The following is a 16,847-nucleotide window of genomic DNA, read 5'->3' on the forward strand; positions in this document are numbered from 1 at the left end:
TCTTAAGTAATACAATTTACCAAATTTCCACTACTAAATATGACTACATGCTTCCCTTAACTACTGTGCACTCATTAGCCCTTATCCTCGAGATGCTTCGCAGCCTTGATAAGCGGTGGCTCCTTTGTGAAAAAAAAGTGCTCGTCTGAGCTCAAATCTATGGTCCCCCTTGCCAAACTTTCATGAAAAACACTCATCTAACAAGACACTATCAATAATTTCCCCCACTCTTTATCTATGCCTAAACCTAAATGTAGATTCCATGAACAAAGTTTATTTCTTAGAACTGCATGCCTGTGAAACTCTCTTCCGTTTGCTTTTCAAGAACTGACACCAAAGTGTAAACTTTTCACGCATAGATGTGAAAATCTTTATATTCACTAATTCATTTACATCTAATTGAACTTTTCAAAATGTTCATTTTTTTTCTTTTTAATACGTTTTGCCTACCTTTTCTAAAGATTTCCTTATGCTGTGATACTGGACCAAATCCCACCATAAAATTGAAAAAAATTGCTAATTTCAGATTTAAAAAAAAAAGACCTCCTTTGTAGGAATTAGTTTCAAGACACATTAGTGCCTTTCTCGAAATGTTATATCAGGGAGTAAGAATATCTCAGGTTTGGCAAACACTTGTTTATATATCCAACAGCGTTAATAGGGAGCTTTACATTTTGCTATCAAATTCCTCATGACTAGGCTTTATAAGGCAACTAGCCTGGATGCCCGGTGTTGCCCAGGTGTTGGGGGGTGTTTGTTGAGCAATAAACAAAAAGTGGCAGGCAGGCTTGAACCCGTACTGCAAAAGAGGAAAAGAATATGAAAAAAAACATGACGTCTTTGCTGTTGCGTCATTTATAAGAATTGTCCATATTTATATTTTATATTCAATGTACTTTTTACCTAAAAGGATTTTTTAAAGCAAGGGTCCCAGAGAAACCGCGTTTTCACAACTAGCTATCCGCCATTAGCCAAAGCGGTGTTTCTTCGATTTTTCAAGTTGTCAAATATGGATGCCTCAAAGGGACATAAATAATTATTTCCAAAACGTAAAAACAACACATTAGACTAAATACATTTCCAAATTAATCTCGATAGTAACTAGATGAAGAAATAAAGATTTGTTGGAAATTTATCGTTTCAGATAAATTCGACGTGAAAGTAACTAGCCTGAAAAAAAAAAATAAAAGCATGAAATAAAAAGGGGGGGGGGGTAAAGAATAAAATATAAAGGTCTTGTTTCAAAACGAAGAAGATATTTTATTTACAATAAAATTAGTTGCAAATTTTTCCCTTTGCCGGCATTAAATTCAAAGAACGCCAAAGTAACGTATAATGAAAAAAACAACACTGGTTCTTATAATGAAGATGTCGTATCCATGAAAGAACACAATATTATGATTCAAAATAGTAGTCCCTAATCACACACTCATATGTAATAAATTTTAGGAGCGTATTCACAAATTGAAAGCCAGTCAGGAATGTGCCTTTTTCTTTTTTCTCTCGATTAAAAGTCCTTTTAAATCATTATACTCCTTCCAATTATGTGCAGACCTTAGCCACGTAAAATAAGGTCTTTTTTAAAAGTTACACTCCTTCTAAATACGTGCAGACCGTAGCCACGTAGATAGTTTTCAGAAGCATACCTCGTCGCATGTCTGGAATATTCTTGCCGGGTTTTCTTCTTTGAAGGAGGCTCCAAAATTCCTTGTCTGCGCCGGTCAATCAATCTGCATCCACTCTTCACGTCGCTGGAACCAAAAAGAGACCGAAATTCGCGTTGGGCTCGTGACGTCATCAAGAAGCTAGCATTTCCTTTTTCTTCAAATTAAAGGGAGTTTCGTACAAACCCAAAATATACGAAACTAAGAATCATAAAAGATACGAAATACAAAAAATCAAATATAAGAACCAGACAAAAATATAATAAAAGTAAACAGGGGGGGGGATGCACTATTATTGGTACAAAAAAAATTCCAACACATTTAATTTATCTCCCCCTTTGTAATTAATTAGATATTTGAAGTCAATAAAGTTGGTGGATATGGGTTATCGTATGTAAAAAATGATCACATTTCACTCATCAGTTTTTGCCGATTAAACGCAAACCACTCAGCCAATTTTCGATTTTTTTTCCTTCTATTAAAGAAATACATGAGTTTTCGATTTAATTTTATTTCTTCTTTATGGAGTAAAATTTTTTTTTATATCTAAAAACAAAACATCGATTGAAATAGAAAAAATTGTCGTAATTGTACGAAATTTTGTGGACAATATAACAAGATTATAAGGTTTCACTTAAAAAAAAAAATATGAGCGTGGTTGTAAAGTCCAAAGTTTTAAATCTTTTTGGTTTAAAACTTAGGACTTTACAGCTAAATATGCAAATAACTATTCTTTTTTGTTTGTTTGTTTGTTTGTTTGTTTGTTTTAAATTGGCTTATTTTATCTATTGATCTTTTATCTTCAATTTGTGATATATAAATCTGAGGTGAGAAAATTAGTTATTTTCATTTTAATAGACATTTCAAAATGGGGTGGGGTGAATTTAAAAAAAAAACGCTTGTCTAGAATATTATATTCGGTTTATTGGAAAGAGCATAAAAATTCACATTGAACCTGAAAATATCATAGAAATTGAATGAATAGAAAAAATTTGATAGATTTTTAAAGTGAAAAAATTGAAATAATTTAACTCGTAAAATTCAATAAAAAAAAATGGCTGGCAGCACGCAGGCACTTTGTAAACACTGTTTTTGTTTGTTTTTTTAATAAAAAATAATATTTCTATTATTTTTTTAAACAACTTTAATAGTATATTTTGGAAGCATATTCTATAAAGGAAATAAACAACTTACTTTAAAAAGAGAAATTACCAGTTTTTTATATTTTATAAATTCGTAGTTCTGTGTTAGGGGTGTCAAAAATTCCCAAAAAATTCTGACACACCTAATGGACCTTGTGTCTGCCCTCGTGGGGAAGCAAGTAAACAAACAAAAAAATATAAAGAATTATATTGCATAATAAAGGTCTTAATATCTGGAAAACTACTTGTCTGCGCAAAATTTAACTGTGATATTCGTTTTCAGCATACGCGAAAACCCCTGGAAGTCGTCATTTGAGTGTTAAGGTGGAAAGAAAATAAAAATTTACTGAAACGTTTATCAAAAACAATTGAAAACAGCTGAATTCAATAGCGATAAAAAAAAAAAAAAAAAAAATCTGGAGTTATCTCCCTTACAGGAAAACAGGTTTTATTGAAAAGGTTTTAATGAAAATACTGGAAATAATATTTTTCTGTTTATATCATCTTTTTAATATTCGAGGAGATTATATAAATACTTAGCATCTAAATTGAACACAAATATTATTTAAAATTTATTAACTTGATACATGCATTAAGAACAAATAATCGTTAGCTAATATGAGTTTCGTTGTGGAACTCTTCATCGCCTGAAGATTATTTAAGTAGTGATGGCGCCAAATCCAATCACTTTTTACGTTACGAAATAATTCCGTTTCCTCAACAGGTAAAACTCGTTTTCTTTGCCATTTTTATTATTTACTTTGTATATTTGTTGATATTTGTAATAGATGAACTACTACGAGTTGTGAACGGTGAAGAATTATTTACTAATGAGAAAACGATGCGTTTATCGTTATAAATTTAATGTTTGTCGTTAATAAAAAAAAATATTTGTTTTTCGAAAAAATGTTAAAAACCAAACAAATGTATAACAAATAAATGTTAAGGCAAGATAAGTTACTGTCCTACCTATCTACGAAAGTTTTTAGTGGGTTTACACTTTAAAACGTTTATTCGGTTCGAAAAAAAAATAGTTACCGTGCGGGTGGGTTTCTTGCAGTATTTTGGGGTTTGCATTCGGGTTTGTATTACTGTAGATTCGAAAAAGTTGTCAAAAAACAAATATATAACAAATAAATGTTATCAAAGGCAAGATAAGTTACTTTTCTACCTAACTGGATATATTTTTCGTGTTTTTATTCAATGTAACATATTTATTCAGCTCGAAAAACATACAGTGTTTACCGATGTATTCGAAAATTCAAGATGGCGTCTCCACACCCTCTTTAACACCGTAAGTATGGAAAAAGGTGTTATAAATAAAAAACTATACAAAATACTATTAAAAACCCGCCGAATATATGTCAACCTATGTCACGGTAACATATATTGAGTGAGTTTTTAACAGTATTTTATCCGGTTTTTTATTTATAACACCTTTTCCCACACTTACCGTGTTAAAGAGAGAATAAGACGCCATCTTGAATTTTCCAATACATCGGTAAACACTGTATGTTTTTCGAGTTGAATAAATGTTACATTGAATAAAAACACAAAAAATATATCCAGTTAGGTAGAAAAGTAACTTATCTTGCCTTTGATAACAATTATTTGTTATATATTTGTTTTTTGACAACTTTTTCGAATCTATGTGTACAGTACAGTAATACAAACCCGATGAGTTACTTTTCTACCAACCGAGATGGTCATCTAGGGAAGCTCGATAATCGCTCAAAAATCAGAAATTAAAAATGCTGGCAAAAACCTACCCAATAAATGTATGGGGAAGGACATGCTCTACTACAGACAACACACCGAAAAATTTTCATATATTGGGTGGATTTCTATCGGTAACTGTTGTTTTCGAGTTTTGATCGATTATCTAGACTCTTCTCCGTCATTTTGTTGTTCGTTTAACTTAAACGCTCGGCATTACTTGCATTTTAAACTCGATACACGCTTTAAAATAAGTTAGTCACAGACAAGTTATGCAGGTAGGTAGAATAGTAAATCAGCGCTTTTGTTTTAGAGGTGGGTAATTTAAGGGAGATAACTCCCATTGACTAAGAAAAACATTAAATTTTCTGTTTTGAACTATTAAAGAATAAGAGCCGTTAAAAAATAATTAACGTTGAAATTTACATATTTTGATTTTTAATTACGATTAACTAAAAATTAAAAAAAAAAAAAAAAAAAAAAAAAAGCAAATTTCCTCTTTTAAAATAAAGGGTTTTGGTCTCATGCCAAAAGATATCTAGAAATTGGGTATTATTTTACTTTAAGACCCCTCTCACGTTCAATATGTTTTGTAGATTTCGGTGTGCTAAAAGCGAATTTGCAAACCGTTGCCGTCGCAAAAATTAGTTTTCATGAGATGAAGAAATTACTTTTTCAAAAAGTGGGTGATCACTTTTCGATGTAATTTTAACTTAAAATGAGCACCCACTTTCTGGCCACCTGTGAGGGGGGGGGCATTTTTTGTGTGCTTATTGACTAAAAAGTTTGTTTGATTTCTTTTGCATGAACTCTGGGAGTATTTTCGTTTCACAGCCTAGCCTTCGTTTACGCGACGCATAAAGCATAAACGAAGGCTGTTAAATGTGCACTCGCATACTAAACTGCCTTGTCACAGTGTAGTATTGGCGAAATTTAAAATTAGATAAAAAAAACAAATAGTTTTCCAAATATTAAACCATGTAATTCTGTTATAAGTGGTGGCCATTTCTATATGCGCAAGCATATTTTTGATTTTCAAAATTTTTTGTAATTTTGACATTATTTAATTGTTACAGTTTATTTTTGTTTTGGTTTGTTAATTTACAAGTTTAATTATTTTAATTTCATTTTTCTGTCAGACTGATGCAAAATGTTCTGTATAGTTCTGGGAGGTCCATCTTCCCAGGCCTTGGCTTTCGGGAGGAGCAAGTTTATCACTTGTTGTCTGAGACGCCTTCGCCGGTGAATGCCGACAGGGCTACTCAGATTTATTTTTGCAAGGCCAGAGTGCTCCTCCTCTTTGGGCGCTGACCCATTTTCCGACATTTCGCAGTGGAAGAGTGGTAAATAATTGCCTTTTGACTAGGAGCAAAGTGTAGTATTTGTTCTTATCTTACACTTCATCTTGTATGTCTTGTGTCAGTGAGGAAGAAACCCTTTCCACACCAAAGTAATTTTTATTTTGGTCCCAATTCAGAAGCCCCCCCCCCCCTTTTTTTTTTTTTTGTACTAGTGCACTTATTGATCCACTTTTTTTTTTAAATAATATTTTCAAGTTTAATATTTTCAAGTTTAATAAAATTTTATGATATCTCTTATTAAATTGTAAGGTTAAACAACAGAACAAGTACAAAACACCATCTCATCCCCATGTTAAGAATGGCTTTCTAAATGTTGTTTCAGCACGGATCAATATGTGCGCTAGTACCTCCCCTTTTTTCTTTTTTTTAGAGCTACATGTTCTCCACATTAAAAAAAGAAAAAATGACCTTGTGTCTAACTTGCCTGAGCTCCATTTGAATTGCTACTGTTTCTTGGAAAAGTTGGTCAACATTTTTCTCTGAAAATCAATAACTTCTTAAAATGGAAAAACTTTTTTGCATGCATTAAAAGGAAAAAACATCTTTTCTGTATAAAAACGGCTTTTAAGACATTTTTAACAAAATCGCAGACTAATTTAAATTTTGAAAGAATAAAAAAAAAAAAAATAAGTTTAAAAACAATAAAAATCGAATTTTTGAAAATGTGATAAAAGAACGGTTTCTATTTAAGACTCGATTCTGTCAGTGATTCCGTGATTGTTAAGAATTGGTTCCCTTCGACGGAGTCACAAGAAAGTAGACTTTTCTTTTCACTACAAAAAAACTTTGCATCAGACATTCATTTGGAAATGTTATTAATAGGAATATATTTTTAAACCTAAAACGTTTCTGAATATTTTTAAATGAGGATTGATTTTATTTTTTGTGTGATTTGGATTCTTCAGACTACTGTTCTCATCTTGAGTGTTATTTATACGTTTCTGTCGATGTAACACCCCTAAAAAATAATGCATTCACTTCTTGTTCTATAAATAACAAATAAAAACCCAATTATATACGCAAAAAAAAAAAAAATAAATAAATTTCAGAGGCGCAAAGATTTTTAAAAATACGCCCATGCAAATTCTGTGGGGAAACAAAACTTAAAATGCGTTTTGTTTGGCGGACATAGTTGAAAGCATACCACGTGACAAAAGTGCACTTCTCAACCAATCAACGCTCAGGGAGAGATTTAATTTTCAAAACCTTTTTCCTCACACCGCCTGGGAGCCAATTGGCAAATATTTAAACAAATTCACTCACTCACTCGGCACTCCGCATTCACCGCTCTTCGATTACTTCTCTATTCACGTCAACGACTCCGTTGCTACGTATTTTCCCGCCAGCATGACAAAACACGATTATCCACATGCATGCACACACACAGAAACTCTTCTCCACACGCACGCGGCGAATAATGCAGATATTCAGTCGCACGCAAAGACATTTACCTTCCTTATTTCTCCCAGCACACACAAAAATTAAGCCAGTTTTCTCGCTGAGAAAATGAAGGACACTCTCTGCTTTTTCTTGTCAAAACCAGTCTCAATTACTTTCATATTTGCAAGAACTGTCGATCAAGACACACATTTTTGACACTAAAAAATGATTTGTTTTTTACTTGTTATTTTTGTGTAAATAAACATCGTTTATTTCACGTGTTTGATTTTTATTTTATTTGTGGGGGGGGGTCTTATGAGACCTGAGTACCACTACATACTCATTTCGCATACAAATGACTCGGGTTTCGAATCCCGAGTTCTGATATGTTAAGCTGATGAGTCCAAATGATGGTGAAATTCGAGTCTTGTACTTCTGGTTATATATCATCACACATTCGAAAAATGGTGGAAAAAGGGATCTTATGAAACCTGAGTACCACTACAGAAAGTTTTTTTTTTTTTTTTTTCTTTTCACTACAAAAATATTTGTCTTCAGACATTCATTTGGAAATGTTGTTAATAAGAATATATTTTTAAACCTAAAACGCTTTTGAATATTTTTAGATGACGATGCATTATTTTTATTTATTTATTTTTTTTTTTTACTTACTTATTTATTTATTTTTTCTTTTTCTTCGGACTACTGTTCTTGAGTGTTATTTATACGTTTCTGTCGATGTAACCTCCAACTTTCTTCAAGTGTATCAGTATTTTTTTACTTTAACAACAACTTTGCATTCACCATTAAATTGACGACTTTTCAGGTATGCTGAAAACGAATAACGCATTTGAATTTGGGGCAGATCAATAGTTTTCTGGATATCAAAACCTTTATTATCCAATGTAATCTATTATGTTTGCACTGGCGGTCATGTTTTTCTCAACTGAACAAGTACAAAAGCGCTTGAGTGTTACAACCCCCCCCCCTTCCTTCTCATATTAAGAATGGCAACCACCACTGAAAATGAAATTCATTCATTAATACATTGGAAAAAAAATTCTTTAATATCTTTAAAATCTTTTAAAAAAAAAAAATTACTTGTCTGCCTCAAATTTGAATGTGATATTCGTTTTCAGCATACCCAAAAACCTATGAAATTCGTCAATTTAAAGGTGAATATTGAGTTGCAGTTAAAGTAAAATATTTACCAATGTATCTTTTTCGAACTTTGGAACTCTTTTTAATCCACGGGGGATAACTTTGGAACTCTTTTTAATCCACGGGGATAACATGCTCTTGTTCTGTCAGTCTGCAAGGACTGTGACTTAGTGGATAAAGTACTTGGTAAAATTCAGTGGTAAAATTCACTGTTAAAGGTTCAATCCTCAGTGCGAATGACTATCCAGTCGTGTTTGATGGAACAAGAACATGCCATCCCTATAGATAAAATAAAGGGTTCCGTTAGAAATTCTGTGCAAATTCACAAGTTTGACAGTATACAACTGAAGATTAGAGATTACATGAACTAAAACGTTGTGCAATTGTGGAACATGATACTACTGGACTGCTTTCTTTTGAGTTAAAACACAAACGTCTTCAGATCTAATGTAAACATGCTTTCCATTCATCTTCATTTTTTTTTTTTTTTTGACTGACAAAACACCTATAACATTAGACCTTATCCTCGAATGGCTTTTAGCTTTGATAAGTGATAATGCATTAGTTGAAAATCTATCTATAAAAGTGTGTGCATGAGGACAATTCTCAACCTATATACTCAACAATTTTTTGATCTACAAATTGAAATTTTGTATATACGGTATTCAGACATTTTATCTTGTCAATTGGTTCACATGACTGCTTCTTAAGAAGTAGGTTTGAAAACACTTTTTAAAGATTGTGGCAAGCTGGCCTCATGATTATCATACTTATCTCGCTGTCTTTAGGCTTTGGTTTCCATCTTAGTCTGAGTAAGTTATTTTTTATTTTTTCACTTAAAAGAAGTTAGCTGTTTAGGGTTTCGATCTCAGTCTGAGTATTTTTTTTTTCTTTTTTCTTTTTTTTTACAGTTAAAAGTGAGCTGTTTAGGAAAAACATGATACTCACATACACATTTCTTTCCGTTTTTTTATTTTTTTTACTTAACGAATTTAACGTTGCGTTTAATACCAGGCAGTGACAGGTACATCTGCTAGTATGCTATATTTTGCATAGCTTGTCCGTTTTTATTCCTAGTGTTTCTAATGTAGATATGTTTACTTATCCCCCTCCTCAAATAATTCCTTATGTTGCGTATTTGCTACGGTCAGTTGTTCAAAATACGTTTGTCCAGTTTATATAATTAACATCTGCTTTTGTCACCGATACAAGATATATACACGCTGACAGCGAGTAAAAATGACAGTTGATCTATAAAAAATGTATTTTTATTTCACATCGAAAAATCTTTTATAAATTGTTACTGGTGTTTTGACGTTTCCAAAAGGCACGTGAGGTGCGTGGTTGTTAGATGTCTTGCAGTGAAAAAAATGTGACAGCCTTTTTCTCTCTCTCTCTCTCTCTCTCTAACCGACTGACTGGCTTACTCTTTGTGAGGGTTCATTTATATAGATATTCTTTTCCTATTGGAATGTTTAATATTTCCAATTTTCTATTGTTTCAATCCTCTGAACGATATTCTCTCACATATTTCTGGGTCAAAGTATGCATTCCATTAGACAATGGTGGAAAGTCCCGCATTCTTCATATGGAATCCATTTTCGTGTATGCAACCAATCAAATGTTTTTTTTTTTTTGTTTTGTTTCCCACCCCTCCCCAGGTTTACTAATATCTAACACTGTGTGTAGCTACGTTGCTGCACTGATGTTCTTTCATAGGTTTGGCATAATTTTGAACGCTTAAATTTTGCAGTTGAATTTTTTTTTGATCTGTTAATAATTATTAAGTTCAGATATAATAGAATGACTTTCTTTATTTCTTAAATTTAAAATCAAAAAAGATTTTCTGACAACATCTGTGCCAACTCCCATACATGCACTCAGAGGCCAATTGATTCAATAAACTGGGCTATCTGTTGCGGCCTGTTATTGCTATTTATTTATTTTTTCTCCTTCTCCAAGTTGGGGATGATAAATTGGAATCGTATGTTAGTAGGCAAATAAGTAATAGAAAAGATTTTACGAAAAGTGCTTTTTTTTTTTTTGCCTTTTTTTTTTTGTCTTTTTTTTTTGTCTTTTTTTTTTTGTCTTTTTTTTTTTGTCTTTTTTTTTTGTCTTTTTTTTTTTGTCTTTTTTTTTTTGTCTTTTTTTTTTGTCTTTTTTTTTTTGTCTTTTTTTTTGTCTTTTTTTTTTTGTCTTTTTTTTTTGTCTTTTTTTTTGTCTTTTTTTTGTCTTTTTTTTGTCTTTTTTTTGTCTTTTTTTTTTGTCTTTTTTTTGTCTTTTTTTTTTGTCTTTTTTTTTTTGTCTTTTTTTTTTGTCTTTTTTTTGTCTTGTCTTTTTTTTTGTCTTGTCTTTTTTTTTGTCTTGTCTTTTTTTTTGTCTTGTCTTTTTTTTTGTCTTGTCTTTTTTTTTGTCTTTTTCTTTTTTTTTTCTTTTTTTTGTCTTTTTTTTGTCTTTTTCTTTTTTTTGTCTTTTTTTTGTCTTGTCTTTTTTTTTGTCTTTTTTTTTTGTCTTGTCTTTTTTTTTGTCTTTTTTTTTTTTTGTCTTGTCTTTTTTTTTGTCTTGTCTTTTTTTTTGTCTTTTTCTTTTTTTTGTCTTTTTTTTGTCTTTTTCTTTTTTTTTTCTTTTTTTTGTCTTTTTTTTGTCTTTTTTTTTTGTCTTTTTTTTTGTCTTGTCTTTTTTTTTTGTCTTGTCTTTTTTTTTGTCTTTTTTTTTGTCTTTTTTTTTGTCTTTTTTTTGTCTTTTTTTGTCTTTTTTTGTCTTTTTTTTGTCTTTTTTTTTTTGTCTTTTTTTTTTTGTCTTTTTTTTTTTGTCTTTTTTTTTTGTATTTTTTTTTTGTCTTTTTTTTTTGTCTTTTTTTTTGTCTTTTTTTTTTGTCTTTTTTTTTTTTGTCTTTTTTTTTTTGTCTTTTTTTTTTTGTCTTTTTTTTTTTTGTCTTTTTTTTTTTTGTCTTTTTTTTTTGTCTTTTTTTTTTTTGTCTTTTTTTTTTTGTCTTTTTTTTTTGTCTTTTTTTTTTGTCTTTTTTTTTTGTCTTTTTTTTTTGTCTTTTTTTTTTGTCTTTTTTTTTTTTGTCTTTTTTTTTTTTGTCTTTTTTTTTTTGTCTTTTTTTTTTTTGTCTTTTTTTTTTTGTCTTTTTTTTTTTTGTCTTTTTTTGTCTTTTTTTTTTTTGTCTTTTTTTTTTTTGTCTTTTTTTTTTTGTCTTTTTTTTTTTGTCTTTTTTTTTTTTGTCTTTTTTTTTTTTGTCTTTTTTTTTTTTGTCTTTTTTTTTTTGTCTTTTTTTTTTTTTTTGTATTCCTTCAAATTTTTTACTTTAAATCGTGGATATCAAAATTTTTGTTAACTTTAATCTCTAAATTTCAGCTGCCTGCCAATGAAAGTAAATTAACCTTCAACGAACATGAATTCTTTGCTCAAGGAAGATCATGCTCTGACTTTCTCTGTCAAAGGGTTTTATAGCTTTTCACGGTAAGTTACCTCCCTTCCTTAAAGTAACATGTCTATTTAAAGTATTCCCTACTAACCCTAACCCTATTTTGGGGATAGTTCAGTTTTCATGGTGAGTTCTCAAATACGCTTATAATCTTGTTCGTTTTGAAAGTGAGTGATCATTTTATCTTAAATTTATATGCTAAACTAATTCCCCATCTTAGTGTCAATGTTTTACTGCCAAATTGTTTTAAGATGTATAGTATTACTTATATATCCGTATGTGCAAAATGAATAATGTTCAAAATCTATAAACATTTTCACCCCTCCTTTAAAAATTCACCAAATATCAGGAAATTAACCAATTTTAATGAAATTTTCAGTATTTATCAAATAATGATCACGGAATGTAATGAATCCATTATTTTTATTTGAATCTTAATGAAAAAAATGTTTATATTTAAACAAAAAAGTTATTTACTAAAGTTATGGTTTTCAGTAAAAAAAAAAAAAAAAAAAAAAATTTATTTTTGCTTTTTTTATGAAAATAAAGCATTAAAATTGTAACAAAGTTGTTTTTTTCTTTTTTTTTTTTTTCTTTTTTTGCAGGAACATTACGACCCCCCCCCACTCCATATTAATGAATTCGATATAACTCTAAGAAAAATTTCTCAAACTACCCATATTCTCATTGAATTAAGCCTTGTTTAATATTTTCACACAAAAATAGTTTTAAAAAAAAATTTTTTTTTCAGATTACATGTTTCCCATGATTTTTATGTAAGATTCTAACATTTTCCTTGCTTGAATGAATGTGGGTCTTTCAGCATAACATAATTTTTATATAATCTTGAAAAATACATTTTTTTTTTTTTTTTTAATTCAAAAGCAAGAACACAGAAAACTAATTAAATTAAAAAATGGTAAAAAAATTATACAAACGTTCACGATAGTAATGCATAGCTTGGGGGGGGGGGCACTCTCTACCTCCTTCCAGCTACCTGATGTCATTTTCAGACAGCCTTTTGAATTTGACATTTTGGGCTTCTGTAGAACACATACTTAGACGATTTTGTTTTGCAAAACCAGAATCTCTTGGAGGGGGGGGTAATTAAGCTATTTTTAGTACAAACGGTGTTTTTATTTTATTTATTTATTTTTTTTTTTTTTATATCTTTGGAGTTTATTTTACTAATTATTTTTTTAAATAAACCCAGAAAACTAATATTCATTTTCAAGGGATATTTACAATTTTATTTAACTTCAAAATTTGGCAAAATTTCTGAATGTCACCATGAAAACATTTTTCATTATAAATTTTTTTTTTTTTTTTTTTTTTTTAAATCAACTTTATGCTTTAATCTTTAAAATACAATAAAAAAAATTATGATAAACTGGCTTTCAAAACCGTTCCCCCCCCCCATCAATTTTCCAATATCTATTACAAATTTTTTTAATGTTTTTTGTTTTTTTTTAATTTCATGCGCTATATTAAAATATCACAACTAAGTTACATCACATGGATCTCTATTCCCCCCCCCCAGCAACACCATGCCATGAAAAAAAGGAAAAAAAAAAAAAAAAACTGTTTCTATTCTGGTGAAAACACTGCAAAAAATGTTTGTTCACATGAAATAATTTTGAATGCTTAAATGGCTGTTGTGGCTTATGATGATGATGATGATATTTTTTTTTTTTTTTTTTTTTTTTTTTTTTTTTACAAGAGGGAGAAGGAAGACTCTCGATGAAAGCTGGAGGGTGATAATTTGGAATTGGGCATGTTAGAAGGCAACAAAGTAGTAAAAAAAAAACGATTTTACCAAAGGTGATTTTTGAAACCAATAAATATTTTTTATTGGAATCGTTTAGAGATGAGAAATTTATTTGCGGACTGTTATCCTCATCTTCTAGTTGTTTCACAACATTTTAGCCAACTGTTCCTCTGGCCTTCTTCAGGTGGTCAATCGCAACAGGATAGGAATGCGGAGTCTCTTAACAAAATCTTCAGTAATTACTGCCTTCCATAGTTGTTGTCTCACCAACTAATACTCTGCCCGGCTTTGGGTAGGAGGGGCATTCTGTGTCAAATCATCCAGAAATATGGGATTTTGAAACCCATATCCCCAGATCTCGCTGTAGTTTGCACTGTAAATTTTGTAAATTTAAATTTTAACGTGGTAGAAATAAGACCTAGAAGAAGAAACCACATGCCAAATTCACTTTCCTTTCTTCTGTGATCAAACTGGAAGGTGAATAAAAAAAACTATCGAACCAATTTCTTGTCTTGGAGTGAAATAAATCTTTGTCCCCAAAAACAGGTATCAAGTCTCTCTCCCAGACGAGAATTTCCAGATGGACCAACAAAATGGCAGAAGGTATGTTGAAAATACATTACATGTCACACACATATTCACACTTAACAGCATATGAACATATGTAATAGAAAGACCACTAGACAATCACACACACAACGACATTAACTCTGATAAGATAATCAAACATTCAATCTTTTCTAAATAGACAAATGCTTATTTTATGATACAACAACGTAACAATTAAAAGTTTTCTCCAATCTCCCAGAACAAGGACCTCATTGGAACAAAGATTCTCTTTCTTTTGATTCAAGTATCTGGCTTGGCATTTTGTTAAATATGATTGTCTAGTAAGTTATTTTCATGACAAGAGCTCTACTGAGCTTCAATCTATGCCCCCCCCCCCTAGCCAAACTTTCACAAACACTCGTCTAGCTGAAAACACTATCAATAATTCCCCTCACTCTTTATCTGTGCCTAAACCTAAACGTAAATTCCATGAAAAAAGCTTCTTTCTTAGAACTGCACGCCTGTGGAAATGTCTTCCGTTTTCCTGCTTTCCAGCTGACTATAATTTGATTGTCTTCAAGTCCAACGTAAACAAGTTCTTGATGAGCCATTCCACTTAAGTTAACAAATTTACTGAATTTCCATTACTACCAATTACTATATTGTTCAATTGACTACTCTACACTCTTAATCTTTATCCTCGAGTGGTCTTTGGGCCTTGATAAGTAGTGATACTTATGTAAAAAAAGGAAAAAAAAAATTGTCAATGGTGTCGATCAACAGATCTTTATATTCTGCGTATGTTAATGTTGCGTGGCCGGTTGTGTCCCATTCACTAAAATGAAACTGGTCATTGGGGTTCATATCCTACAACTCCTCCAAGAATTTCTGGAATGCTACTCTACCAGGGCAGTTTTCAGAGCGATGCATCATACACTCTTTGTTAAAAGAATCACAAACTTTGAAATGAAATCTTTGTAAGTGATGTTCCACTTAATGGCATCGACAAGAAGTCTTGCATTCTGATGTATGTCACAGAACGGAATGTGTAGATGCAGCTAAAACACACCACTTACAACATAAAGTTCATGCAAATTACACCCTATCACGCATTTTGTTTGCAAGCACCCCTTTTCTATACTAACAAATTCCTTTTTGGCTGGTATTTGCCGGCTGTATTCATCATTCTCATGCATTTGTATTATCACGTCGGCTGTCTCCAGGGAAAAATCGAGTTCGGTTTTGACAAAATACTATTTGTCAGTTCTCTGGCAGCCTGAACAACATACTAAGATACCTGGAAGAATTTGGAGTTGTATTCACGAGACCAGAAATCAGGAGCAAGTGTCATGCAGGAGTTGAAGCACTTCTCTTTCATCAGATAATGTAATTGATCCAATTCTGCTTTTTCTCTGGTGTCTGTTTTCACTGGGCATTAATTCTGCACATTCAGTTCACCAACGCCAATTTTATCACCATGGACATGTCACTTTTGAATGTTTCTACAGTTTGTTCTAACTTCCTTTTGACACTATGAACACAGCTATGAGAAGCAACTACAGGGGTAACATCCATGGATACCAGTCTCGCATTCAAGGTTTTTTTTGTGAAGTTTTCACAGAACTCACAGGTTCATAGTCTGGATCCATTGTGTCATCAACTGTCAGACTCGCATATTTTTTTGTGCACTGACAACAAAGAAAGTGACCTGGTGGTACATTATACCCTCTTGCCTCCAGATTTTTTGCCGTCTGCAAAGATATTGGTCGTTCACCTTTTGACCTTGTGGTGTAAAAATCCACTACAACACTTTGTGGTCTTTGCTTCATCACAAACAATATTTTGTTCCATCACAAACAATATTTTGTTCCATCACAAACAATATTTCGGAAATATTGTTTGTGATGGAAGCAAATGGTTGATAATTCACCTTCAACTTGCCCCAGAATTTAAAAATGTGTATAAACCCCACAAAACGCAAGAAATTGAAACAATTTTATATCTTTGTCTTCCTTAGTTTTCTTAGATCACATATCAACAAAAATCAACAGGTTCTTGGCATTTTGTTGGTATGAAGTGACGTCAAGATATATGGTCAAAAGAAATCGTGATTTTTTTTTTTTTTTTTTTAAGATTTAATGCTGATTTTCAGGAAAACCAATTTTTTTTGTCAAGTTTTGTTACTTTTTTTTTTACCTTTGAAGATTGTAATGCTGGGTATGGGGCAGCCAAACCAGCTGCCAACATTGCCCCACTTTTTATTGAAACCAACCGAGAGCTCTTTTTAGTATCCTCGTTGTTCCCTTAAGTGCAATTGTCTGGATCTCTTTTGCACTTGGTTCACCAGGAATATTAGTTAGGTAGGACTTCAGGTTCTTCTTCATAAGCCCTGTGGCACCTATGATAACTAATGAACATTTTTTATGTTTTCAGATTCCACATAGTTTTGAGTATCCCATCATGAAAAGCAGTAAAATTTTGTATTTTGATCATTTTAGGTCACTTTTATTATTTTTGGAATATCTGAAAAATTGGATAGGGGTTATTCTCAAGGACACCCCTAGAGAAAAATTTTGTAAATTTAATTTTTTGACACTTTATGATAGCTTCCTGAATCTTTCTAACCTATGTAGAAAATCAGAGTGAAAAAAATCACATTTTCAGGAAAATATAAAC

At 31.2% G+C, this 16,847-nt stretch overlaps 1 protein-coding gene across 4 annotated transcripts in view; it reads left to right on the forward strand.

Moving 5' to 3' along the window:
• The first annotated feature begins 3,417 nt into the window (after positions 1-3,417).
• Positions 3,418-16,847, forward strand: part of LOC145296136 (DNA-directed primase/polymerase protein-like) — an 86,549-nt gene continuing 73,119 nt past the window's right edge. For 2 of the 4 annotated variants that reach the window (XM_080142290.1, XM_080142291.1), the window contains exons 1-2: positions 3,418-3,530; positions 11,785-11,889. In XM_080142290.1, coding sequence (XP_079998416.1) covers positions 11,822-11,889 — 68 coding nt within the window. In that variant the 5' untranslated portion in view covers positions 3,418-3,530; positions 11,785-11,821. The remainder of the gene's footprint in view (positions 3,531-11,784; positions 11,890-16,847) is intronic. The other 2 variants (XM_080142292.1, XM_080142293.1) reach the window with 2 other exon arrangements.

This window comes from Euprymna scolopes, chromosome 16 (assembly GCF_053919585.1).
Source record: "Euprymna scolopes isolate OS-2025 chromosome 16, ASM5391958v1, whole genome shotgun sequence".
Taxonomy (NCBI): Eukaryota; Metazoa; Mollusca; class Cephalopoda; order Sepiida; family Sepiolidae; genus Euprymna; species Euprymna scolopes.